This window comes from Lissotriton vulgaris, chromosome 3_1, assembly GCF_964263255.1.
Source record: "Lissotriton vulgaris chromosome 3_1, aLisVul1.2, whole genome shotgun sequence".
In the NCBI taxonomy this organism is placed as follows: Eukaryota; Metazoa; Chordata; class Amphibia; order Caudata; family Salamandridae; genus Lissotriton; species Lissotriton vulgaris.
In genome coordinates, this window is record NC_141689.1 from 1,102,892,513 (window position 1) to 1,102,919,571 (window position 27,059).

At 44.7% G+C, this 27,059-nt stretch overlaps 1 protein-coding gene across 2 annotated transcripts in view; it reads right to left on the reverse strand.

The window, feature by feature from the left end:
• LOC147727489 (alcohol dehydrogenase 1-like) overlaps positions 1-27,059 on the reverse strand; it is a 256,534-nt gene that overhangs the window by 101,953 nt on the left and 127,522 nt on the right. For both annotated transcript variants that reach the window (XM_086961564.1, XM_086961565.1), the window contains exon 6: positions 11,793-12,053. In XM_086961564.1, coding sequence (XP_086817690.1) covers positions 11,793-12,053 — 261 coding nt within the window. The remainder of the gene's footprint in view (positions 1-11,792; positions 12,054-27,059) is intronic.

A 27,059-nucleotide genomic window follows, 5' to 3' on the forward strand; every position in this document is an offset into this window, starting at 1 on the left:
CTTCCTCCGGGCTGAATATCTCCCGTCGCATCACCTGCTCCCCCCTCAATCGCCCGCATGCTGTCCTGGCACGGGGTCCAGGACTCCTCCTCCCCGCCGCCGCTGCGGCCCTCAAATGCCTGGGCAGCTTCACGGCACCTGGCTTCACCATGGTCTGGGCAGGTAAGGTAGGAAGTAGAAAATTAAGAAAGAATAGGATAGGGAAGAAGAAAAGAAAAGTGTTTAAAAAAGTGGTTTAAAAGTAAACAAAAATAGCAGAAAAGACAAAAATATACAGCTAGGAAAAGAGAGGGATAGATAAGAAGCAAAATCGTTTGAAAAAAACTGAAAACAAGCAAAGGATGGCAAAGATAGCAAGAGGATTAAACACCATGCCCAGACACAGGAAATGAATGAAAAACAAGATGGCCGCCCGTTCACGAACGTAAAAGTACGTTCGCACGCGATTTCCGTCGCGATCTCGTGCAAACTTGTACTCGCAATGCGCTTACGTCGCGAGATTATACATCGCGGGCGGAAACAGAAATACGTCACGCAAACAAAATGGCCGCGCCCGTACTCAACCTTGGGGTAAATTTGCGTGTTGCGCTGCAAGCGGCTCGCGAATACTGCAAAAAAACTCGCACAACAACGCGCCGCAAAAAAATATAAAGCTCATTCGCACGAATTGGCGGCTTCCGCGGTCGGTTTCGCACGACGCCGAGCCTCGCAAATAGCGCGAAATTACCGAAAACCGATTTTTGCAAAAGCAAAACAAATGAGCAGGTGCAAAAGGTCAATCTCATGATTTGTAACGATTCCCTGTTGTGCTTCCTGAGGGGGCCCTCCAGAATTCGGTTGCCTACTTGCAACTATTGTGTGACCCTGCTCTGACCTTAACTGTATGCCACAAAGGTCCTGATTTACAGCTAAGGGAGCAGACAAGCAGGTGCCAGGCTGGAACTTCAAATTCAGTGACACATTAATTAGCCCCTAATTCATTATTGTCAGTTGGGGCAGGGCAGGTGTTGTTAATAAACTAACCCCAAATTAATTCATGTCAGTTGAAGCAGGGCAGGTGTGCTTGCTTTCCCCCCCCATCTTCTACAGTGATGATGAACCAGAGGGTGGCATTGATGTAACAGAGGGTGGCATGGGTCAAAGAGAGGGTGGCAGTGGTGAAACAGAGGGTGCTGGGAAGCTGTGATGATGAACCAGACGTAGAAACAACATAGTCGCGACCGTTGCGAGCCGACAAGTAAGTTCGCAATTGCGAACTAGTATCAAATCCTCGCGAACTGGCAGAAACCCTTGCGAACACAAAAAAAAAGAAAAATCCGCAAATTCGCGGGAATTCGCGGATTTTGCGGATTGCGAGTTCGCAAATCTGCAAAGTTCGCGAACGCGAGATTCGCAAAATTAGCCCATACTTACTTTTTAGATGTTACTGTTCCATAATGGCAACCAATATTCGCTATAAGTTGCTATGTCCGGATACACTGGCCGAAAATAGAAAGTATTTAACTTCCTATGTAATCATACTGGAATATTTTCAAATATAATTGCGTTAATTACTTTGTGACATTTGTTTGCTATTAATTATATTAAGAAAAGACTTTGTTTTATTATTCTATGGCTTCAAATAAGGTAGAAAGTGTGATGTGAACCTAGGCATAATAGTTTGTGAGTGTTTTATTTTTTATTGAAAGTATTAATTTTAGAAAAGTTAGGCTTTTTGTATATTTGTTCTGTTTCTGTATTACACAACGAGTTTACTGGTACCATGCTTTCTAAAAAAAATATTTTAATTAACTAAATACTTAGCACATGGAAGATACTGCCCCATTTAGGAGTTTGCACCTGAATTGGTATTAGCACCAAGTTGTATTACGGTAAAGCATGCTACAGTGTGAACTTGACCCCCAAATTTCAAATCCACATTCTGAACTCTTAACTAAGTCTACTGTACTTTCCCCTCCCTAAAATCCTCTCACGTCCTCACCTGCAAAGTGTCAAACACCATCTCAATGAATAAAAATCCATTCAACATCCATGATCATATGTGGTGGCTAAGTAACCACTCATTCTCATTCTATGGTGACCCATCCCTATTGATATAAGATGCTTCAAAAATGATCATCCAGCCAAAAGCAAAGTGAGGTGAACTTCCCATTGTTTAGAAAGCAGCTCTACAGTCCAAACAAAGAGACAAGATCCAAGCTGCTCCAAGTGAGTCAATATGTGTCTAATAATCTCCATCTCCAACCTACACACGCTTTTCCTTTGACCTACATATCCTCTCCCGAAAACACTGAATTTACTGAAACTTTCATGGACGGAGTTTTTCCATAAAATGCATTAATAATTGCCTACCTATATTTCGACTTGTCTTGACAAGCCTTACTCGTATCAAGCATGAAGCCTACTCTCTAACCTCTAATCATTAAGTTCTGTTCAACTAGTCTCTGGACTCAACCAGGCATATAAGGAAGTGCACCGGGAATGATTTTGCCTCTCCCAAGACAAAATCTGTAATGTACTCCCTCTCTGTCACTTGAACCGTATGTGATTTCCTTCAGCTCCTGAAAAGGCAGCTGCTCCTCAAACCACCATACATGCGTGGGATCATTGAGGAATCTAAATCTCTTCTATTGAGCTTTGAGCTATATCCTTCTCTTTAATAACCTGCACTGCACAGTGGGTGAGGTCAGAAAGCAGGTCTAATACTTATTGGATAGGCTGGAGAAATGTGTGAGGCTCTTTTACAGACACTGTTTGCACATGGTGGGAGATAGAGTGGGGATCATCTTGGCCAGGATGATCAAGCAGGAGAAGCTCACCAAACCCATACTAGCAATTAGGGGGTGCACTTGCAACAGCCTATCGATGAGACATTGGGGGAACATTTCTGTAGGGTATACATGTTGTCCTGTGGTTGCCTGGGAAATCTGGTTGGTTAATACCTGTACTTGCTTCCATTAATTTGTCTAGAGTGAGAGGAACAAACATACCTTGAGAGCCAACTGACAAAGAAGGGGATACTGCGGATATAGACTCCCTCAAGACAGCTAAGGCCCGAAGGGGATACGGACTGCCTTCAGAACTGTATAGGACATTTCCAGAGATTTTCGCCAATAAACTGTTGCCAGTGTCTCAGAAGGCCCTGGAGCAGGGAGAGATCCCTGATTCAATGAGAGAGGACCTAGTTGTGCTGATATCCAACCCAGGGAAGGATCTACTAGATGTGACTTCTTATCTCCCTGCTATCCATGCTAACTGCTGACCAAAATATTCTCAGACGTGTATTGGCAAAGTCCTTGCTCTGCTACATTCCGATGCAGATGATGCAAGGATTTACCTGCACCAACTGGTAACTTCCTTTTGGATCCCCCTGAACGTTTGTGAGTTTGGAAAGTTCTCTGGACTTCATGTATACCATACAAAGTCTGCACTGTTTCCAGTAGGAGAGCTGAAGGGAGTAGATGTAGCCTTGCTACCAGAGGCATGACTACCCTGAAAAATGGATAGTGTCTGATACCTCAGAATACATTTCCTCAGACGGGGTGCAACAATATCATGAGCTAAACTTGCGATGAGTGATTGCAAACCTCCATCCATCCATCAAATTTTGGAACACCTTGAAGCTCTCCCTGATGGGAAAATAGCATTGACCAAAATGGTAGTACAGCCCGGTGCCTTTATGTATTACATGTTATCATGTACGAGATTCCCAGGAGAATTTCTCGGGAGCTGGACCAGTTCCTGGTGGAACAGCTATGGGCTAAGGAAAGGTGTAGAGTGACCTTTTACAGCACCCATCAATAGATTACATGCTCCATAACAAAAGCTGACAGTCCACAAAATGTTAAACCTGCCAAGGGGACCCCTGATTAAAATATCCTTTGGTACCTCTTAGGTAGTTGTTAATCACTTTATTTCACAACTTTACCCTCCTCACACTCACACTCATTATCACAGCTATGTACCAAAATATCTCTGCTAAAGAGTCATCACGCGGAGCCCGTGGGAAATTCCAGCGCCAGCACCACGAGGAGCTAAACCCGATGATGAAGCATGACACCCACACGGGGGGGGTGAGGGCACTACTTCCAATAAGGACGATCCCCTCATTCCCTTCACAGTCCAAACAGGCATCTCCTTCTCAGGAAGAGTTGCCCTCCTTGCATATTAACATTCCTTCTAGGGTGCAAGGGTGCTGGACCTTTTAACAGCTCCCTGTCCCCTTCTTTTTTGTGATTGATATACTAGAGTGGGACTTGCCACTCAAGCTCGAATGGGACAAAGGGGGAATGGAGGGTCCAGACCTCAAATTGTACTATCTCGTGGAACAGCTGCAGCACGCAGTCTGTTGGTTTGATGAGGAAACCAGTTGGGAAAAGTCCCTTCTGGCCGGACAACAACCTAAATTGTATTACTATATGTGCATTGGCTGGAATTGTGTATTACCAAAATGCTAATAAAATATATACATATATAAAAAAAGAAACCTGCACTGCAATTATAGCTAAACGTTTGCATCAGGATCTCATAACATTTTTAATGAAATTATACTACTGCAATCAATCGAAGGAAATAAGTCATCAAAGACTCCTGGCTGGTTAACAGCATGAGTATAATCACTAAACACAACCATAAGGACCTTAAAAAGACTCTACCTTGAATAACAACTTACAATAAATGGTCTATTCTTAGACCAGCTGATTGACAAATAAGCATCAAAATAAAAATTAGCATTCATTGATAATAATAAATTGTTCTTAGACTACCAAAATAGTTTCCATCTGGGTCATGGCACTGGGAAGAATTATATCAAATTGAGTAGTGTGACTCTGCTGCTTGATCTGTCATCAGCCTTTAACACAGTGCTTCTACTCCATGAGAGAATTCATGACTTAGGAATTCAAGGAAACACTCTGAAGCAGTATACATTACACTTTGGTAATTTCACAATCCCCTTCTCCTCCAAACCATTCAACTTCACAGCCTGTGTACTTCATTGTTAAGCCATTGCTCCCAACCTATTCAACCTCTACCTCACTACACTAGCTCCTCTTAAATCTCAGCTCCTTTACCTATGCTGATGTTATGCAAATCATCCTAAAGATCGAAAGTCTAGCTGATCTTGACTTCGGTTTCACAGGAAATATCCACCAACAAATTATTAATGGATGTTTGCTAACCACTTCAAAATCAGCACTGCAAAAACTGAGGTTCATGCAGGAACTGGACTAACTATTCCCAGGATGCTTGTTTTCTGTCCAGAGAAGACCTGCCTTGGCAGTTCGGGCTGGACTGTTCCCATGAGGCACAGGGTTAAAACTGATTTGCATGTAGCTGGGTCTGAACTTGGGTGGCAAAGTGAGCTAAAGAATGATGATGGATTCAACCCAGATATTTAACTGGGGGTGAATGTCCGTTAGAAATAGGGGTCTCTAGTTGGCAAGGGTTTTAACCTTTGTCCAAGTAGGGACCCTTCCTTCTCAAATAACCCCTGCTCACCCACTTGGTAGCTTGGCACGAGCAGTCAGGCTTATCTTAGAGGCAGTGTGTAAAGCATTTGCATATAATTAACAGTAATTCAGTGAAAACACTACAAAAGGACACCACACCAGTTTTAGGAAAATATCCAATATTTTATGTACTTAAAACAAGACCAAAACTATAGAAATCCACAATACAGTACTTAAAAAGGTATACTTTGCACGAATAATTGAGAAACACAGTTCACACGAGTCGTTAGCTCCATCCGGGGCTACCACAATGCTGAAAACAACAAAGTCTAACAGTTCCAGCTGACCGCGTCGACTCGGTAACAGTACCTTTCTCGTTGCGGCTGACACGTTGGTGCTAGCCGGTTGTGGCAATCGTCACGGTTGCATTACAAAATGGAAGTGGTGAAGGGTACGGTGTCCTCTTGATGCGGTGCAGGCAGTGACTCAGTGATGATCATCCAGACGAAGTCAGGAGACCAAGGCTTACGGTGCAGGGCGAGACGGTGCTCGATACAGTGCTGGCAGGTTGCGGTGCAGGCGTCAGAGCCGGTTAGCGGGAGCTAGCGTCGGTCGGTCCTGATGGCTGAGTTGGACGAGGCAGTGCATTGTGAAACTTTTGAGCGGTGCCCCCAGCCATGATGCGGTCATGGTTGTCGAAGTCAGGAGCAGCTACGGCGTCAGTGAGACCAGGATGGTGAAGTGAAGGTGCCCACAGGTCATGGTGCAAGCAGCGGCTCAGTGGTGGCGGTGACAGTTGTTGTCGTCAGTAAGACCAGGGTTACGGTGTGAGATGCGATGGTGCGGTCTGCGGTGCCGGAGCGACGGAGTCGGTGACCGAGTCAGTTGCATTTTCCTTCTCTGTAGCAGCTGAAGCAGCGGTACCCAGAGGTTGGTGAAGTCTTTGCAGTCCCTGAGACTTCAGAACAGGAGGCAAGCTCTATTTCAGGCCTTGGAGATACTCAATAAAGAAGTTGCAGAAAGGTCAGTCCAGTCCTTTAACTCCACAAGACCGAAGCAGTCACTGTACTTCAACACAGCAAAGCACTCAGCAAAGTGATAGTTCCTCCTCACAGCTTCCCCAGCTCTTTTTCTTGGCAGTGTTCTTGGTCCAAGAGAATTTTAAAGCTCTGGGGTCTGGGCCCCAATATTTATACCACAGAATCCTTTGTTTCTCTGGAGGCAGAGAGTGTCTTTGCCCAGCCAGAACCAGTTCTGTCCTTTCTGGTGCAGATTCCTGGCAGGAGGTGGAGACAGCATTGTCAGAGGCAGACCAGGCTCATTCAGGTGTAAGGAAATCTCCTCCACCTACTCTAAATGCAGCCCAGGTCTATTCAGCCCAGCCCTATCTCATCAAGATCTCTGGAGCCAGTGCTCCTCCCAAGCCCCTGTCATCCAAAAGCCAAACAGGCAATACACAAACCTAGCAGAGCCACACTGACTGGCTAAGAAAGAAAATACCTACTTTCTAGAAGTGGTATTTTCAAACACAGAATGTAAAAATCACCCTCACTAAAAGATGCATTTTAACATTCTGAGTTCAGGCATACTAAACTTTACTTTCCTACCTTGTTTCCAGGGGTAGTTATGTTTATACAATGTTATAAGTGAACTCCCCATTCTGTCCTATGGGAACAGGTAGCCTTTCAATAGTGAAAGACAAAATTGGCAGTAGTTCAATATTAGGACATGCCACACACACAAGGGCATGTTCTACCTTTCACATACACTGCACCCTGCCCATAGGGGTCTCTTGGGCCTACCTTAGGGGTGACTAATATGTAAGAAAAGGGAATGGTAGGGCGGGGCAAGTGGGGGCACTTTCCAAGTCAACATGGCAGTTACAAACTGCGCGCAGACCCTGCAGTAGAAGGTATGAGTTACCTTTGAAGGGCTGCTTGTATGGGTGCACAAGCAGTGCTGCAAGCCCACTAGCAACATTTGATTTAAAGGCCCTGGGCATACACAGTGTACTGTACTAGGGACTGACTAATAAATCAAGTATTCCAATCATGGAAACACCAAAGCACAATACAATTTTCACAGAGCGCATATGCGCTTTAGCACTGAAGAGCAGTGGTTAAGTGCCCAGCTTCCTAAAACCAACAAAGACAGGTCAGGAAAAGATAGGATGAGGAAGCAAAAAGTTTGGGGATAACCCTGCAAAAAGGGCCATCGCCAACAGTGTCTGAAAGTTTCATCGCTACGTCCATCATCTCCTTGTGTTTGCAAGTGGACTAACCACAGCTCATTAGCCTTTTAGCTTCATGAACTATAACAACCATGTTAGAAATGGGGTGTCTGGTTGATGCAGGTATACACCCAAGCCAGGCAGATCCCACCACTCTAGTCAGGGTAAGCTAGATACACCACTGAGATCACCTGTCCTCACCCTCTGGTAGCCTGGAGCAGAGCAGGCAGGCTTATTAAGTATTTGTGCAACACACACACTCATCCACACACCCACAGTAACATAATGAGTACACTACTAAAAGACGTCACACAGGTTTTAGTAAAATAGCTTAGTATATTCAGAACCAATTACGACCAATTACTACCAAAACAACAAAAATCACATGTATACTTTCATGCAGATTGAAAAATAGCTGATGGAGCCCTTATGCTCCTCTTCCAATGGTTACAGTCCCAATAGGGGCTAAGTAATAGTCCAAGCAGTGGATCGCAATCAAGCAGTGTCTTAACACCTAGTGACAGACAAGCTTGCTGCCAGACACTCGAGACCGGGAGTCCCAAGCAAGCTAAGCCGTCCATAATTCACAGTATCTCTCGTACAACCTAAGGTTTGCTGCCGTCAGCCCCTCTTTTCAGAATTGTAAGGGGGTGTGCTGCACTGGGCTGCCTGTGAGCGCCAAGTCTGTGGTGAAGTCAACATGCCGGGGGGGGGATCTTTTTCAGGCAGGACAGACTCGCCGGGCTCAGTCGGCACATGGCACAAACGTGTGCGGATGTACAATACAGCAGCAAAGACTGCAATCATTGTTGCGATACCGTGATCTCAGTCGCCCCCCAGCAAAGACATTTGAGGGTTTCGAATGCAGCGGCAAACATGGCAATCTTCATTGAGATACAACGATTTCAGTCGACACACAGCGCAGATGTGTGCAGGTGTAGAATTCAGCAGCAAACATGACAATCCTCATTGGAAGGGCAGACATGGCAGCCCAACAGGTGCAGTGGACGTCTTTAATGGTCCTGAGACTTCTAGGACAGGGGGCAAGCCAGATAGTACTTAAAGCACACTCTTAGCTCCATGCAGTGCAAGAGTAGCAGGCAACAGGCCAGCACAGCAAGGCATGTTGCAATGTGGCAGCACCTCCTGGAGCTCAACAAGTAGCAGGTCAACACAGCAGAGCTATTAGCATAGTGGCAGTCCCTCCTGGCAGCACACCATTTCCTTCTGACAATCAGCAGATGTAGCGCTGGTTACATATCCAAAAAGTGCCTGATTAGATGGGGTCAGAGACCCAGTACCTATACCCAAAAGTGCCATAATGTAGTGGGTGGCTTCACAAGAACTCTCTGAAGTGCTCATATCCACTTTCAGCCCAGTCCTGTCTGCTAGCCTAGCTATTGGGGCAAATCTGACCTTTGTGGGGAAACAGGACACTATGGGCCCGATTCACAAAGGTAAAGTTAGACAAAAGTCTAACTTTACGACTTTCGGTATTAACAAAGGGCATTTACTACTCGTAAATGCCATTTGTGAATACCGTAGATAGAACTTTACTACTATCAGCACTCACAAAGGGCATTTATGCGTAGTGAATGCCCTTTGTGAATACCGAAAGTCATAAAGTTAGACTCTGTCTAACTTTACCTTTGTGAATCGGGCCCTACCCATTAAAGTGAAGTGTTACCTCCTCTCCTCCCTCCTGCCCAGGATGACCCATCAGAATGCTGATCAATGCAGATGCAGTTCATTGTCCTTGTTGTGGCTGACTAGAGGGAACACACAAATAACTATTACCCGGCCCAACCCACACATGCATTGGGGACAGGCTGTCAGGCACACAGAGCAGTAAGTGCAGAGAAATGTCCACTTTCTAAAAGTGCCATTTCTAAAATAGTAAAGGTAAATCCAGCCCCACCAGTAAGTAGGATTTATCAACCATATGAAACATCAAAATGCTACTCTTCTCTGATCAGGAATTACAGCTTAAAAGAGTATTAAGGAATTTCCAATGCTACCCTATGAGAGGGGTAGGCCTCATAGTGGTGAACAAGGAAATAGGTTGTTTATCACTTCCAGGACATGCAAAACATAAAGGTGCATGCCCTACCTTTCACTTACATAGCACCCTTCCCTTAGGGCTACCTAGGGCCTACTTCAGGGGTGACTTATATGTAATAAAAGGGGAGTCTAAGTGTTGGCAAGTAGGTTTTAAATATCAAGTCGGAGTGGCAGTAACTGCACACACATGTCGTGCAGTGGCAGGCCTGAGACAAGTTTGAAAGGCTACGTCTGTGGCTGGCACAATCAGTGCTGCAAGCTCACTAGTAGAATGTAATTTACTGGCCCTGGGTACATGGGGTAATACATTACAAGGGACTTCCAGGTAAATTACTTAGGTCAATCAGGTATACACCAATCACAAGCATGTTTAGGGAAGAAGCACATGCACTTTAGCACTGTATAGCAGTAGTAAACTGCTCGTAGTCCTAAGGAAAGATTCAGCAAAAACGTTTAGGTCCAAAACAAAAACGTTTGGGGGAAGACCACCCTAAGGCTTACAGTTCCTACAGACCACCTCACTCATCTGAAGTGTGGACCTTGGGGATGATCTTATAATGTATATCACAAGTTAATCAAGTGCAAAGCACAGCTTCGGCATAATGAGGTGAGTTCAGCATATTTGCAAATAATCATTCAAGCTACCATTACTTAGGCACTCTCCCACAATTTACTACACCACTGAGTTATATCTTGGAGCTATGCTAATAATATGTCAGAAACTACAGAAAATTGAAAATGTGACTGCCTGACAACATTCTAATCTAATAACTCGGATTCATTATATTCCTGGACAGCTCACTACCTGGTTCCTAATAGCTAAACATATCACCTTTAAACTTTATGAACATAGAAAGATAGAATATTCATGGGAATTAATCACTCTTCCTACAACAAAAACTGCAAATGTACCTTCAAGACAGACCTCTGTAGTTAAGGCTGGCAACGTCAATGAGTGAGGCTCCCTTCTAAAATGCACAAATTATGGCAAGCTGCACCATGCTTGGGCATCTCTGAGAACCTCACACACCCCCACCAACATCTCCAACACAGGACATTGGGAATTCAACATTTTTTAACATATGCACTCAGAAACATTGCCCAGGGCCGAAAGAAAATCAGACTTCTTTGCAGCCTTCCCAGGGGTAGAAAAGTGCAGTACAGATGCTGCAGTGAAAAATTAAGGGGCAGGTGTACAAACGTTTCAATTTGTGAGTCTCCAATTGCGATTTTTTGTGACTAGCAATTCGAGACACAAAATGAAATGTACTAATATGTCTCGGTCATATTAGCGATTACCAAATGGGTCATAAGAGACTTGCCTCATCAATTTTCATGAGGCAGGTCGCAATTTGCTACCCATTGTGAATGGGCAATAACGCAGGGATGTTGGTCTGCTGGGGACAGCAGACCACCATCTCTGTGTTTGCTTTTTAAATAAAGCAACATCTTTTTTTCAAATGCAGTCCTTTTTCCTTAAAAGAAAATGGGATGCATTTAGAAGAAAAAAAATAAAAGTTTTGTTTTAATTTGTAAGGGTAGGCAGTGGTCTGTGGGACCACTGCCTGCTCTGAACAAATGTTGGCACCCCATTCACAAACGGGAAGAGGGTCCCTATGGTGCCTCTTCCCATTTGAGAATGGCTTGCCACCAACTTCAAGGTAACTCCAATTGTTTTGCGACCACATTCCCAGTCGCAAAACATTCCTACATGCCAGTGCAACTTGCTATTAGGAAAAGGAACGCCCTTAACACCCCCCTCTTAATAGTATTGGACCGATATGAACCCTATTCAGCGAGTTGGTAATAGCTTAAAAGACTCACAAAATAGGGTTGAGACTTGCTAAAAAACACATTACCTGTTGCAAACTGTGCACATGGGCCGTTTGCAACCAGTAAAATGCTTCATACATTTGGCCCTTTGTTATTTGACAGCAGACAAGGAAGTTATTTGCTCCTTCATTCCTTCAAAGCTGACTGCATGGAGTACATAGTAAATAGTACAATGTGTTTCAGCACAAAAAAGGGTTGATGGTAAGCCTTAGACATACCATAAGATCAGTGATTCCAACACACTCAAAGGTATAGTCGGCGCCACCATCTGTCATCTCAGCGATCACCTCGTGGATAGGCTTGGAAAAATCCTTGGGACTAATGCATTCAGTGGCTCCCAAAGATTTTGCCTTAGGAAACTTGTCCTTGTTGATATCAACTGCAATGATCCGTGTAGCACCGGCAACTTGGCAACCAATTACTGTGGACAGACCAATGCCTCCCAGACCAAAAACGACACAGGTAGAACCAGGGTGAACCTGAAAACAGATAGAAAAAGGAAACAATGAAATTTTCTGTGAGCTCACTAATGACTCAGGGCCCGATTCACAGAATGAACTTAAGACTCAATCCTAAACTTACTACTGTTTTGGTATACACAGATTGCACTTACTATTTTTGGTATTCACAGAATGAACTTACTACTTTTGGCATTCACAGAATGCACTTACTACTTTTGGTATTCACAGAAGTTAGGACTCCTAACTTTAGGAGTCCTAAATGCCTTCTGTGAATACCGAAAGTCTTAAAATTAGGATTTTTCTCAATTTAGTAGTAGTAAAGTTAAGACTCCTAACTTTACTACTACTAAATTGAGAAAAATCCTAATTTTAAGACTTTTGGTATTCACAGAAGGGATTTAAGCGTCCTAAAGTTAGTAGTCCTAACTTTACTACTACTAAATTGAGAAAAATCGTAATTTTAGGAATTTCGGTATTCACAGAAGGCATTTAGGAGTCCTAAAGTTAGGAGTCCTAACTTCTGTGAATACCGAAATGAGTAAGTTCATTCTGTGAATACCAAAAGTAGTAAGTGTAATCTGTGAATACCAAAACTGTAGTAAGTGTAATCTGTGAATACCAAAACAGTAGGAAGTTTAGGATTGAGTCTTATGTTCATTCTGTGAATCGGGCCCAAAGGATCTGAATAACGTCCTGTTCACAGAAGTTCTGGGATATTAGTTTGTCACAACACAACTCAAAATAACATGACATCATTGCAACCTCGCTCTAAATATGAATAGCATCCAGACATCAATCTGCCTCTGCCCTTACGAAAGCATTGTTTCACTTTATTTAGCCATAATCAAAAAGACCCTCATAGGACACCTACTTTGTAGCATTGGACCGATCTGAATATACTCATATGTAATTGGATATCAAAAAGCCAGTCCAGCTCTTTCCTGAAAACCCTTCCATAGCGTTGTAGAATTATATTTTATGTATACCTTCTTGTTGCTTCTTCTATTACTGTAGTATGACCCTACATAAAGCTGTATGTATGTTACAACTCCTTATGTTAAGCACTCTGCTACCCTGTATGTAGGGTCTAGTTTGTGCTATACATAACCAGATTCATTTTGAGCACACAGGCCTTCATCACATGTGGAGCATGGAAGTGTATACCCTCTCCGATCACAATCAGTGCCAAGTTCACATTGTGAGCTCAGTAAAGCAGCTAGAAGGTGACATTTGACACAGTTCAAAAACATTGCACTGCAGTTGAAAAACAATTGAAGCACATTTTCACCTTAACTATTTTCCATGCAGTCGTTCAAGTTCACCTAAATAAAAGATGCACTTCACCAAACTATTTTTATGTAGCAATTTATTGACCTTTAAGGAATTTCAAACATAACAATTCTCATCATGTGACACCTTCCAGTTCTATTGGCATGATTTGACCATACATTTGAAAAGAGTGACCCAAACTTTTTGCAACTGTTCAGTATGTATCTCCTCTGTAACTCATCCGTTTCCTCAGAATCTTTGTATGCTTCTGTTTGTAGCCTATGGCTTCATGAATGTGTCTAAGCTGTAAATGTTGGCTTGGGGAGCAGATATAAGGATCTGCATCTGAAAAGAGGTTCCATGCTTTCAGAAATGGTGGTTTTGGCAGGAAGGATAAATTAAGGATTGAGAGATCCTTAAAATCATGGGTCGGATTGACATCAAGGACACCGTCGTAATCCCATGTCTTCTATTGGGCCACACAAGTGTACTGGTCTTCTTCCTGGACTTAGCACCTTTTTAAGAGGTTGGCACAGTGGTTTGGAGTGGGGTGCAGAATCTGATGTTGCTTGCTTGAGGGTCACTTTCTATGGTTTTAACAGATTATGCCCTGGAATTGATTCTGGACGTCATGTTATTACTGTTGAAAATACACGCGCTCACAGAATCCAGAGAGGATGGGTAAGTGCAAGGAGGCTGCCGTTCTCTCTAAGACTTCTTAATCATTATTTTTCAAATTATGTTTCGATGATAGATCTTTTACCCAATGCTGACATATATTTACAGATAATCTGGAACATGGACTTCTTGGCCCAGATTTACAAAGAGTTGCACAATGCAAGTCAGTGAGTGACGTTGAACTGGGGGAAGCAGAACAGCAGCATATCTAAAAAAAAAAAAAGGGAGGGCATGACGATGTGAACCAAGATGGACATGCAATTCGACTGCTCTGTCACACTAGGAACTCTTATCATGTTTTTAACGAACTCTCCAGGAGCCATTGAGCCGATCTGCGGCAAGCCAGGACATCAGACTCTCCTTTGAGACCTGCCAGAAGAGGAGTTTTTATCCCCCAGTGCCAGACTTCAGAGGACCACAAGGCTCCTCTGGCCCAAGCCTCGCCTCGCAGCCGGGCCTTGCTGACAGAAGGCCACAGGATGTGAGACCTTTCAGTGATCACTCTGAGGGCACCCCGACCACGTTGTGGCACACTTAATCTGACAGTGTCTCTCAGAATGAGGTGCTGCGCAGCACAAGCTGCCCTTCTCAACCCCCACCAGGGACTTTAATGCTGCCGGTTCCACAGATGGGAGGACTTATGGACTTGGGGCAGTGCACTGGGCGTGGTGGCCTGAACTGTCAGCCCTCTCTCCCTACTCTTACAGCGGGAGGCTGAAGGACGAATGCCTGCTTCCACATAATAAAGCAATAGGGCCATTTTGGTGACTCCCTCTCCTCCTAGAAATGCACCTGACCTGCAGTCCACATACTAGCAAGTGAGCAGGTCAGTCCTCTCTGACTCCTCAGGCGTCATATCTTGTTACTCATTGGACCCTCTGCCTTTCAAATGTGCTGATACCCCAGGGCACGGGACTACAACCCCTTTGCCCAGAAATCCTTTTTTCTTCTCAGCACAGACTGCTTTCTTAAGACAAAAATACCTTATTCTGTGCAATGGGGGACACTGAAGACCTCTTGAGCCCCTTGCTAGCTGATTTTGGGTCTGACTGGACATTGCTCTTCCATCTCTATTCACCTTGGCCAGCCTGGAGGATACTACTGGCCAGACATGAGGAAACATGCAACATCTTCATTTGTGACCTCTGCCCAACTGCCCTTCTCTCACATGCCACTGCTTTCAACATTGCAATGAGACGACACATCGGTGCCCATATCAGTTCACTTTTGTGGAGGTGGGGTGCTCGTCCTATGGGTGCCCCCAACCATCCTCCTCTCTCTCTCCTCTGAGGTATATTTATATAGAATATGGGAAGCAAAGCTATTGTGGGACAAAATATTGTGTCAAGAATGTCGAGAACAAAATTATTGTGAAGGGAAGTTTCTATAGGTAAGCAAAGTTTTACTATAGAACTCCACATTTATGTACCTTGATGAGATATATGTATATCATGTGACCAAGGCCTCTGTGAAGGCCGAAACGTTATGCTGAGGTGCGCCTTCGAAATGATTGAATAAACCACTGCTCACCTGCACCTGGGTCTCCTCTCTTCTTCTGCGCCGTCGTTATCCGTAATTGGGCTCCAGGCGAGAGATAGCTGAGATTGTTTCATATATCTTGAAGATACATAGATGTGGAGTTGAAACAGTAAATCTATACTTACCAATTTGCTTTTACCTTCTCGATATTTTGGTTCTAGATATTTTTAACATGATATTCTGTTCACATGATATTTTTGTTTCTGATAGTCTGTCAGTGTTGTCCTTTGAGGTGAAGCGTAGGCACCTGCAAGTGGGCCTGCATATTGGAGCAGCCACCTAATCTCACACCACTTTGGGACACAGACAACTACACACTCGATTTCAGCATTAGACATTCACGTGCTGGGATGTCTGCCTGCATGCTCCCTCCCTCTGGGGATGCCTCAAATGCAGAACCCTCATACCCAGACCCACCCTGACTAGCCCTAAGGACAATGCAGGCAAGCTGGACTCTATCCTAGTCACCATAAATGAATCTGCTCTTCACTGAAAAACAAAATAGGCGCACTGACTCTGACTCTCAAGCTCACACTGCTCCGAGATAACCACAGCAAGACAGCTGGACATGTATCCTGCGAGGACTCAACACTCTCTGTCCTGAAACCTCCCCTAATGGAAGTACATTCAACGCTCACAGTCTTCCCTTTTTTTGTCTAAGTCCTCATTTATAAACCTATGCTAAGGTGTCTAGTGGATCTAAAAGACTGTGGCTAGGAATGCCCGGTCTCTCCACCAGGGAGGGATTAAAACATCCCAGGCTAAGGAAGCAGCCGGCCCATTCAAAGATCTGAACCCTCTATACAGGTATAGTCGATACCAGGGAGGGTTATAACCATAAACAGCAACCCAAATCCCACGCAACCTGTATAGCATATCTCTATTCATTGGACCAGTAGGTTAAACACCAATAAAAAAAAAAGAAAAAGAGAAAGAAGAGTGTTTAAGAAATAGTGCCAGTAATGTGATGTTTATGCCAGTCATCCCAGATCTCCCAGAACGTTGTTCCTTTCGAGTGAGAAGTGCCCCGATCAAGTTTAGATATTCTTTGTACTGATCATATCCATTCTAGCTCCAGACGGGAACAAGGTATAATCCGCTTAAAGAGTCAAAAGTAACTTTATTTAGTTTGTCACAACCATAAAGCATATAATAAAAGCGCAATTTATAACGTAAAAAATTAAAAGTGAAACGTATTTTCAGTGTACTTTAAAATATTTACAGTTTCTGTAAAAATCCCTTTCTGACCCCAAGAATTTAATCTTTTTCAGCTTTCGTGAGTAAGTTATCTACTAGTGTCATACATTTTACCCCCTGGCATATTAAAATATTTGATGAGGGGCCCATCCAACTTGTTACCGCATGTCTGCAAGTATGGATATTTAAGTCATTTAAGGCTGTTTTCAACAATTTCCTTCTTTCTTCTTTTACGGATTCACAGACGCACATTAGGTGGCATAAAGTTTCTGTATAGTACCCACATAAATTACATGTCTTTATTTGCTGTTTATTTTTCCAGGTGGGGACCAAGTCCTTCGAGCAGTGATCGCCAAATCTAAATGCCATGAACCTCCTTTTTAGTGATAGGCGGAAGTGGGCTGCTAGGTAGGGTTGTGGTTTTAGGCTTATGTATGAATTTATTACCATTGGCCAATCTCCTTTTATCTTCCACGAAGGATAGTGCTTGGCCCTGGTGTTACACACTTTATTGGATGATGTCCTATCCAAGTTACTGTTCCAGGCTTCTTCGATCTCTAATTCCTCCAGGGCAATACGCAGATAGTCGCCCCAAGTGTTTGGGTTTCTTTGGTCATGTTGTGTCTTTATTTCCGTCCAGCATAAGTTGTTCAACGTTCCCATTTCCGATGCTCTAAATTTCCAGCATAGTTTTGCAAAAATAGCTTTTCTTTGATATTCTTGGTTCTGGAGACCAAATTCCAAACGTATTTGTGCTGGCGATGAACCTTTAAAGAGGTTAAAGACTGCTTTATAAACTTTAATCTGTAGTTTGTTTAAGATGTTGATTTCTTGGCCATGCCATATTTCCAATCCGTAGGATAAGGTTGGGAGAAATTGTGCTGCCATTATTTTTAGGGGGTGCCCATGTGAAGGGGATTTCAGTTTCTTATCAAGCTGTTTATAGGCAAAGATTAATGATTGGGCTTTAGCTGTAATATCCCTTTTTTGATCCATCCAGGACATGTTTCTGGCCACTTTAATACCACTTAAAACAAAAGTTCTTTTCGTGCAAGGAGAATTAAAACAAAAATAAGTGATTTTTGTACCTTAAGAAAATGGATTTTATCCTCCTCACCAACAGCCACCCCAAAAGTTCCCAAAGCCAGGCTCATCTTAATGTCTTGACCATTGATCTCTTAAAGAGTCTTACACTTTGTACCAAAAGATCTGCCAGAACATGTGAACATCAATGGTGTTTTCTTCTCCACACTTGGGGCACTTCTTTACCTCCTGACTTCCCAGTTTCGACAAATTACTTGGCGTTCAGTAGTCCTTATGAACAGTAAACATATGATTCTTTCTAAGTGATGCGGCCTTCACAAGTAACCACAAGTGAGACATAGATACTTGCCAAAGTGGTTCAAGGTTTTGATTTGGCAGTTCTCTCTTCCAGATCTTTGTAAGCAGGGCTTGGACTTCTTCCCTGGTCTGGATTAACATCCAGTACCACTCTGAGACTTCTTTCTGCAGAAGCAGCCGTTGCCGTATCCTGTCTTCCCAGTACTGGTTCCCCTTACCATCCATTTCTAGGGGTTTTGCCCAGCTTGCAAGTTGGTAGTATTTACATTTGGAAAGAGAGCCCTTGGAAATCTCCAATAAACACTGCCACAATATTAGTTGATTGTCTTTTAGTAATTGCCCCATCTATGGATACCACACTCACACAAGGGAATTGCTAGTGTATCAAGGAGGCAAACTGGGATGCCGAAGGAGTCCCAAATCGTAGCAAGATTACTGTAGGAGAGTCTTACTTGAAACCACAGCTTACATGCACCAACTAAAGTCTTTAGACTAAATTAAAAAAAAAACATTTCGGGGGCCGAATTAAAGGAGGAAAAAATCCCCATGCCCTTGAAGACCGGCAGTAAGAGTTCTAAAAATCGGGGCAAAAAAAGGAGCTGCCCATCAACTGGTGAAAATTCTTTAAATGAAAGGTTCAATAGTATTGATATTGATCTGGGCTAGCAATATCACCATTCTCCTTCTTTCTACAAAGCTTCCGCCAGGAAATTCTGGGCCATTTATCCCTACAAAGAACGCTGCTAAATTCTCCTTGTAACTTCTTAAACCACTCTATCTTGAATTCTAAAGGGATTGTGTTAAAGAAAAAAGTAAATTTAGGAAGAATTGAAAATTTTCAGTTGATTTGATCTGCCTATAAATGACAATGGAAGGCCACCCCACGCCTTGAGTAACATTCTAACTCCAGAGGATACCTGGTTAAAATTAAGCTGAGCTAATTTGTCACGGTTGTGCACTACTTGAACTCCCAAGTACCTTATTCCTTGCCTCATTAGGTCATTCGTGAATTGCGTGTTCCATTGCAATATCCACATTTTTTGCTGATTAACAGAATATCCAGATACCCTTCCAAACCCTTACAGAATCACACAGATTAAAGGGAGGACCATAGGCAAATCCCCTTTATAGATCATCAAATCGTCGGCATACAAACCAGCTCTTTTCTCCCTTCAGTTCCAAACAGGGAAAAATATTCCTACATGCACTTAATTTACATGCCAGTGGCTTGATCTAAAGGTTAAAAAGTAGAGGTGAAAGAAGGCACCCTTGCCTCGTCCCCATTCCAATATTTATTATTTAGTAGGATTTCTGTTAATCAAAATCCTGGCAGAGGGGGTTTTGTACAAAGAACTAACTGCTGCTAAGAAAGCCTCCCCTAAATTAAACTGCTGAAGCAACTGACCCTATTGAAGGCCTTTACAGCATCAAAAAATGTCAATACAGTCAAAAGTCTACTATATTCCCCAGCCAGGTCTATGGCTCCGCTTAAAACTTGAGTTACTTCGTAAAGTTGCCTTCATTTAATAAAAACCTTTCTGGTCACTGTGGATCAGAGTGCCCTCCACCTTATGAAGCCGCATGCTTAGAATCTGAGCATACATCTTATAGTCGCTATTCGGGAGAGAAAAGGGTCTATAAGACTCACAGACCCTGGAATTTTTATTTTGTTTAAGAATTATGTTTATAGTGGCTACATCTGAAGAGGACGGGAGGTCCTGTCTATGTAGAACGGCAGAATTAAATAGTTGTAACAGAATAGGCGCCAACTCTTCTTTTAAAATCATATAGATCTCATTGAGGAGGGAGTCAGGGCAAGCTGCTTTCCCTTCTTTTAGATTACTAATAATTTTGAGTACTTCCTCAAGACAATTGGGACAGTTCAGGCCATCCCTAGAGGCCTCCTATAAGGGTGGCAGTTACAAATCTTGAAAGAAGTTCTGAATTTGGTTGCCCCCACCATCAGGTCTTCTGTGTGGAAATCTTGAAAAACTGTAAAAAAACATTTTCCATCCCAGCACCGTCAGAGAGTATTTTACCTGTATTTTGACATCTAAATTCCTTAATCATATTCATTGTCTGATTGTATTTAACTTTCCAAGCTAGCAGTTTGTCACAACCCTCCCCGTATTAATGTTGAGAAAGATTACTGGCTTCCCATTTCCTCCTCACTATTACCTCAAGATAATCAGTAAGTTCTGACCTTGCTAGTTGTAAATTTTGTTCAATTTGCTTCGAGGTTTGAGCATTGGGAGCCTCTTCAAGATCTAGCTGAAGGGTCCATACTAAGGTTTCAGATTTCCTCCCCTACCCTCCTATTGTGAGCAACAGTCAAACTAGTTAAAATGAGGGGTGGGCGTAGTGTGCGTAGTGGGGCTACGCGAAGCTCTGCGAAGTGGGGAGGAAGCTACGCCCACCCACACACTTCGCGTAGCCCCACTACGCGCCACCCGCCTCCCCCCGCCCTCTTCTACATGCCTAATTTAATGTTAAACAGATTAAAAGTAATTAAAAAGGACTTAACTGACATGCGACGTCCCGGGGCTCCCTCATCTTGCTGTTGCACCGACTTCTTCCAGACAAATGCGCATGCGCGGGCACCTGCGCATGCGCATTTTTCTGGAAGAAGTCGGCACAACAGAAAAAAGAGGGAGCCCCGGGACGCTGCTTGTCAGGTAAGTCCTTTTCAATTTCTTTTAATCTGTTTAACATTAAATTGGCCATGTAGAAGATAGCAGGAGGGAGGCGGGTGGCGGGCAACTTCGCTCTGCCATGGAGTGTGCATAGTGTTGCCTACTACGCCTACGTTGCGAATCGTGAAGTAGGCAACACTACGCACACTCCGTGGACGGAGGGGAGCACTGCGCCCAGGGTTAGTTAAAATACCTCTTAGGAAGGCCTTATAAATGTCCCATACAATATACAAGGAGGAAGAATCTATATTAAAGAGGAAACAATTGTTTGTAACAACCTTCAGTGTTCTACCTGTGGATCTAGTAGCAAAGTATGGTTCAAAGTGCATCTTCAAGGCGGAGACCTATTCATAAGAGCAATCTCTAATCTAACTGCTGAATGCTCCGATAGATGCACTGGTTTGTGACTGACTCTGATAGTATTTTTACTAGTAACAGCGTTTACAAAGAAGAAGTCTAGCCTTGAGCGATGACCATATTTTTTATTGTGAAAAGTAAATCTTACCCTTGCATTCTCCTCTTTACTGCCCGCTAGTCTCCAGAAATCAATAAGACCAATATCCTCCATCAATTGTTTCAGCACAGTTCTCATAATAGGTGCCGCAGCAGTCACTCTCCTAGACAATGTATCTTGGACAGAGTCAATAACTACATTAATGCCCCCTCCTAAATTTAATAGGGAGATTAATGACAACAAGGTAGAGAAATAAAGCCCAGAGGGGGGCAGGGTCATCTAATTTAGGCCCATAATACCCTACAAATGTCAGCCAAGAGCCAGAAATTTAAACCTTGGCTATTTCCCATCTACATAGAGATTCAACAACACAATCCCCTAGTAGCTTGGAAAGATTTCTTAAAAAGGAGCACCACCTCCTTTACCAAGCCAGTCTGAGTGGTACACACACAATGATTTATGCAATTCTGCCCTTTGAGTATCTCTCCCATTCCTCTTTTCTTAAATAAGACTCCTGAAAAAGAAGACCTCACTGTCTGAGAGCCTAAGATACTCCAAGATTCTCTTTCTTCTAGGAGCAACTCTGAGGCTGTTAATGTTCCAGGATAAGATTGTCAAGTATCTGAACCTTTCTGAACTCACCAAAAGTTAAGTAGGCAGAATTACAATGACCAGGACTTGCTTAATATAAAATTGTAACCCTGGTGCTTCTACCTGATCTATTTGAACTAATGAGGACTTATTGTTATTTTTTTAAATTTTCTTCCACATGTTCCCCCACCCAGTGAAAAAATATAAAAACTGTGCTTATTTTAGTTTTTTACTGGTGACCCAGCTACCCCATCAGGGGGAACCCTCCCAAATAACTAAAGGTATTCTAGAAGGTCACTTCTGCTGTGCTTTAATCTGTTCAATTACGGTACTGACTTTGTTGGGATCTCAAATATTGTGCATTTTGTTGTTCCACATCAGTTTTAGGGAGGAGGGAAAACGAATGTTAGCAGTAGCGCCCAGTTCGCTACATTCTTGAATGACCTTTTTTTTTTTTTTTGGTGCAAAACATTTATTCAGTACTTGTCAGGATCACACAGCGTCACGCCCACAACCCGGAGGCTGGCCGCTATCCATTCATATATAGAAGACAACTGTTAGCATATATTTAACAATGCGAATATATGCCCGCAAACCAACAACATCCAAGTGACAAGTGCAGCATCCACATAGCTAAATCAAAGTGTTCCGCATTTTTTGATATTTTTAGTCAACAGTAACATGTGCAATAACATGGTGATCTCAGGGGGGGGGGCATGCAGGCCATGTGCTGGAGCAGACACACTAGTCCGCGCTAGATGCGCAGTAGGCATTGTTCTGAGTCCACAGTTGCAGTGACAGTGTGTCTTAACATCCAAAGTAGCAAGCCGGGAACCGTCAGGGCTGCATCCCGGGAGCATGAGCAATCCACAGACAATGTAAACCAATGGGGGGGGGGGGGGAATACAAGAACAGGCCTCTCTCCAGACCGCATAAGGTCAGCTCAGGCCCTCAACCTCGGGCCCTCAGCTCAGAAACCAGGGACCCACACTGTAACGTCTTATTATCGTAACCTCAATCATCGCCATCCTCTGGGAGGTCAGTTATTAAATAACATTGCAAAGGGGCCCAAATGTCAGTAGGCCTAGAAGTGGGTGGCAGCAGCTCGGAATAAGTGTGCAATTGTTCTTGGCAGTACACCATGTCACTCATCCAATCCTTAAACTTGGGTGCCCTTCCTCTCCCCCATCTACAGGCCACCCTGCGCTTAGCCAGGAGCATAGCTAGTGCCACATATTTGCGGTGAGCTGCCTGGAGAGGCTCAACATACCCTAGTAGAGCCACCAAAGGGGACGGGTCCACTGTCATGTGTATCATTTTGGACAGTGCCTGAAACACCTGATTCCAATACCGGTTTACCTCCTCACACCCCCATGCAAGGTGAAGAAAGTCAGCCCCGGGAGCCTTACACCTGTCACATGAGTCTGTAGGTCTAAGCTGAAACCTGTGTAGGCGCACCGGTGTGTGGTATAGTCTGTGGAGGAATTTATAGTGTATTATCCTATAACGGCTGTTAGATGAAATGCGCTCGGTCTGCTGCAAGCAGAACTCCCATTGTTTGTCCGTAAGAGTCATGGCTAGATCTTGATCCCATTTGCCCCTGGCCGGTAGAGTAGTGTAAGTCATGTTGGCACGAACAGATCTATAAAGTGTGGACACCAGTTTAATGGGATTGTCGTGGAGCAGCAGGGTCTGTAGGGGAAGAAGCACTGGGGGCTCGTGTGGGAAGTCAGGTGTAATGGCCTGCAGTCCGTGCGGGAGCCTGATATAGTAGAATAGCTCCAGGGGCGTCGGTTGTATACCCTCATAAAGCTGGTCTTTGGACCGAAATGTGCCATTACGGTACAGGTTCCCCCAAGTGGTTACATGAATTTTTTTCAGCAATTTTTGAAAGCCAGCCTCTTGTAGGAGTGGGAGCTGTGGGTGGTATGTCAGTGGCAGCAACGGAGCATAGAGGAATTGTAGATCGAGCCTCAAAGTGATGGAGTTCCACGCCCTCACAGTACTAGCCACCGCGTTAGGTGTTTTATCTCTGCCCTCAATCCGGGAGAAAAACGCACCTTCAATGGGGATCGGATGGGCCAACCAGTGCTCAGCCGCCAGTTGAGGCATGTATCTCTGCTGACGCACCCAGAAGTACGCATAATGGGCCTGAGCAGTCCGGTAGTAAAGTTCGAAATCCGGAATACCGAAGCCACCTTGTGAGTACGGTCGAACCAGTATGTCCCATTTGAGCCTGGGCGCCTTTCCATCCCACACCAGCCGGAGCATCTCCGAGCGTAGCAGCCGAAAAAAATAGGGTCCGGGATGAAACGGTATGTTCAGGAAGAGATATAGCAGCTGAGGGAGGATTACCATTTTAACTAGTGAGGCTCTTCCGGCCATGGAGAGAGGGAGTGTGATCCACCTGGAGATATTGTCGCCTATCTTATCCATCACAGTGCCGTAATTGGCACGCATCAGCGCCTCTCTATCTTTCTCCACATGAATGCCCAGGTATTTAAAATCACCCTCACACCAAGCAAGAGGGAATTCCAGCGGGAATTGACGTGTCGAGGCAGTTAGGGGGAAGATACATGACTTGTTCCAGTTAATTTGGACTCCCGAAAGGGCGCCAAATCGTATAAACTCCCTGAGGATTGGATGTAAGTTGTCGCCTGGGTGTCGAACGTACAGAGTGATATCATCAGCATACATAGAGACAAGAATCTGTCTCTGAAAACAGCGCAATGCACTATCACGATGATGCTGACGCAGTTTGGCAGCCAGGGGCTCCGTGGCGATAGCGAACAGGAGCGGGGAAAGGGGGCAGCCCTGCCTAGTCCCCCGAGAAATCGGGAACTCCAGAGACAGTTTCCCATTAATGAGGACCCTGACCGTTGGTTGCGTGTACAATAATCGAATCCAGGAGAGAAATATAGGCGGAAAGCCCATGCGCTCGAGCACCCTGAACACATAGTCCCACTCAAGCGAGTCAAACGCCTTGGTGGCGTCTAAAAAAATGGCTGCCATCGGGAGGTCCTCGTGGACTGAATCGTAGACCGAAAAAAAGGTACGGAGGTTGTGAGACGTCGCCCTTCCAGGGACAAATCCGGCCTGATCAGGCAATATCAGATCAGGCAACAGAAGGCTGATGCGCGTTGCAATTAATTTGGCAAGGATTTTCACGTCGCAGTTTAATAAGGATAAAGGTCTATAGGAGTCGCAGCTGTTAGCGGGTTTACCGGGCTTGAGCAGGGACATAATAAGGGCAGTTCTCATGGAGGCAGGGAGGTGGCCCACCTCCAGCGCGTCCTCATATACTTCCCTTAGCACTGGCGCCATGAAGTCAATAAATGTCTTATAAAACTCAATAGGGATGCCATCCAACCCGGTGGCCTTACCCGATTTCATATGCATGATGGCCTCCCTGACTTCATCCAGTTCAAACGGGGCGCCTAAAAAGGCTCTCTGTGCGTCGCTCAGCCACCCCAAGGACACATCTGCTAGATAGTCGTCCAGAGTAAGTTCACTGGTTCTGGTAGAAGAGTACAACGTGCCATAGTGTCGCACAAACTGATTTAGGATTTGCGTGGTGTCCCTGAGTACCAGCCCTTCAGCGGTCTCAAGTTCCAGTATGACAGTTGGCGAGCGCATGAGTCTGACCGTTGTTGCTAGAACCTTCCCAGGTCTCTCACCCTCCCCATATCTTCTAGCCACCCAATACTTGTTTCTAAATTTAACTTCCCGAGCTGCCTCCTCGGAATACTCTGACAGCCTCTCCCTTATGATAGCGAGGGTTGAGTTATCCGGGTTCGCCCTGAGGCTTCTTCAGCACTCCGTAGGTCAGACTCCAGAGTGCGCAACCTATTCAGTATGCTCTTAAGTACCCCCGAGCCCTTCGAGATACAGAGACCCCGGAGCGTGGCCTTAAAGGCGTCCCAAATAGTCTCGACGTCCTGGACAGAATCCTTGTTACGCTTGAAGAAGTCCAAACATTCCACCCGGAGTTCCTCCTGGAACTCCGAGTCCAACAACATAGAGGGTTGCATACGCCACGCCACAGCTGGGGGGCCCAGTTCAGAGCCTCGTAACGCAATAATGACAGGGGAGTGGTCTGAGTATGTCCTTGGGAGGTGTGAAGCATGAACTAGTGTTGCATAAAGTTGCGAGGTAAGGAGGAAATAATCAAGCCGTGCCCATGACTTAGCCTGTGCCGTGAAGTGTGTACCCTCCTCCCTTGGCCCGCAGTGGGAACGCCAGGCGTCTATAAGGTTATTGCTGTCTATAGTTGCCCTAAGGACCTCACGTCCGTTCGTGTAATGGTGGGGGGCGGGGTGTGACCTATCCACGGGGGGGTGCAAGGTAGTATTGAAATCTCCTCCCCATATGAGGTGTTGCGGCCCTGTCTCTACTATCGCAGCCCATAAGTCAGTGAAGTACTGTGAGTCATCAATGTTAGGCCCATAGCAGCACGCAAGCGTCACTGTCAGGCGTCCCAGCCTTCCCCATAGCAAGCAATATCTCCCCTGAGGGTCAGCCCTGGAGCCGGCCGGCCGAAAAGGCGTAGTTCTCTTAATCAGAATCGCCGTGCCTCGCGCATATGAGGAGTAATTAGCAAAGATTGAGTGTGAAGCCCATCTACGTCCAAAGGCGCCAGGTCTATGGGGCGCAATATGCGTTTCCCGTAGGAAAGCAATGTGAATTTTGTGGCGATCAAGGTAACTCAGCACTTGCCTCCTTTTCCTATGATCCCCCAGCCCCCTCACATTCCAAGTAATGACATTTAATCGTGTGTCCCCCATGTATAATCTTGTGTGCATCTAGTCAGGACCATCGTGCGCAGACTTGCGCTGACATCACCAGCGATGAATAGGTTATCACGAAATCGTACCTGCTCGGTGACACCAAGAGGGGACAAGAAGCTAAGCCCTAAAGGAACCCTTCCATCACACGCGTCATGTCCCAGCTGTAGACAGTGCACACCACGCATATCCTGCACACCCATCCCCCGGCCACAACCCAATTGCCCCCCACAAAGGCAGAGTAGCTCGTTCAGAACACCAAATGCACATGTTTGAAATCGAACCCCAACAGTTCCCCAAACTCGATCCTCCACCCGCCTCCCCCCAGAGCGGCCCAACAAATGGACAGGACCCGCAGAAAGAAAAGCAGTTACCAGTAACCAACCATGTAGGACGAACCGTGTCAGCTCCGCTAAAGGGAGCAACACCCAGCCTATCGCATTCCAACCAATCGGGACACCATCCCACCACCCCCCAC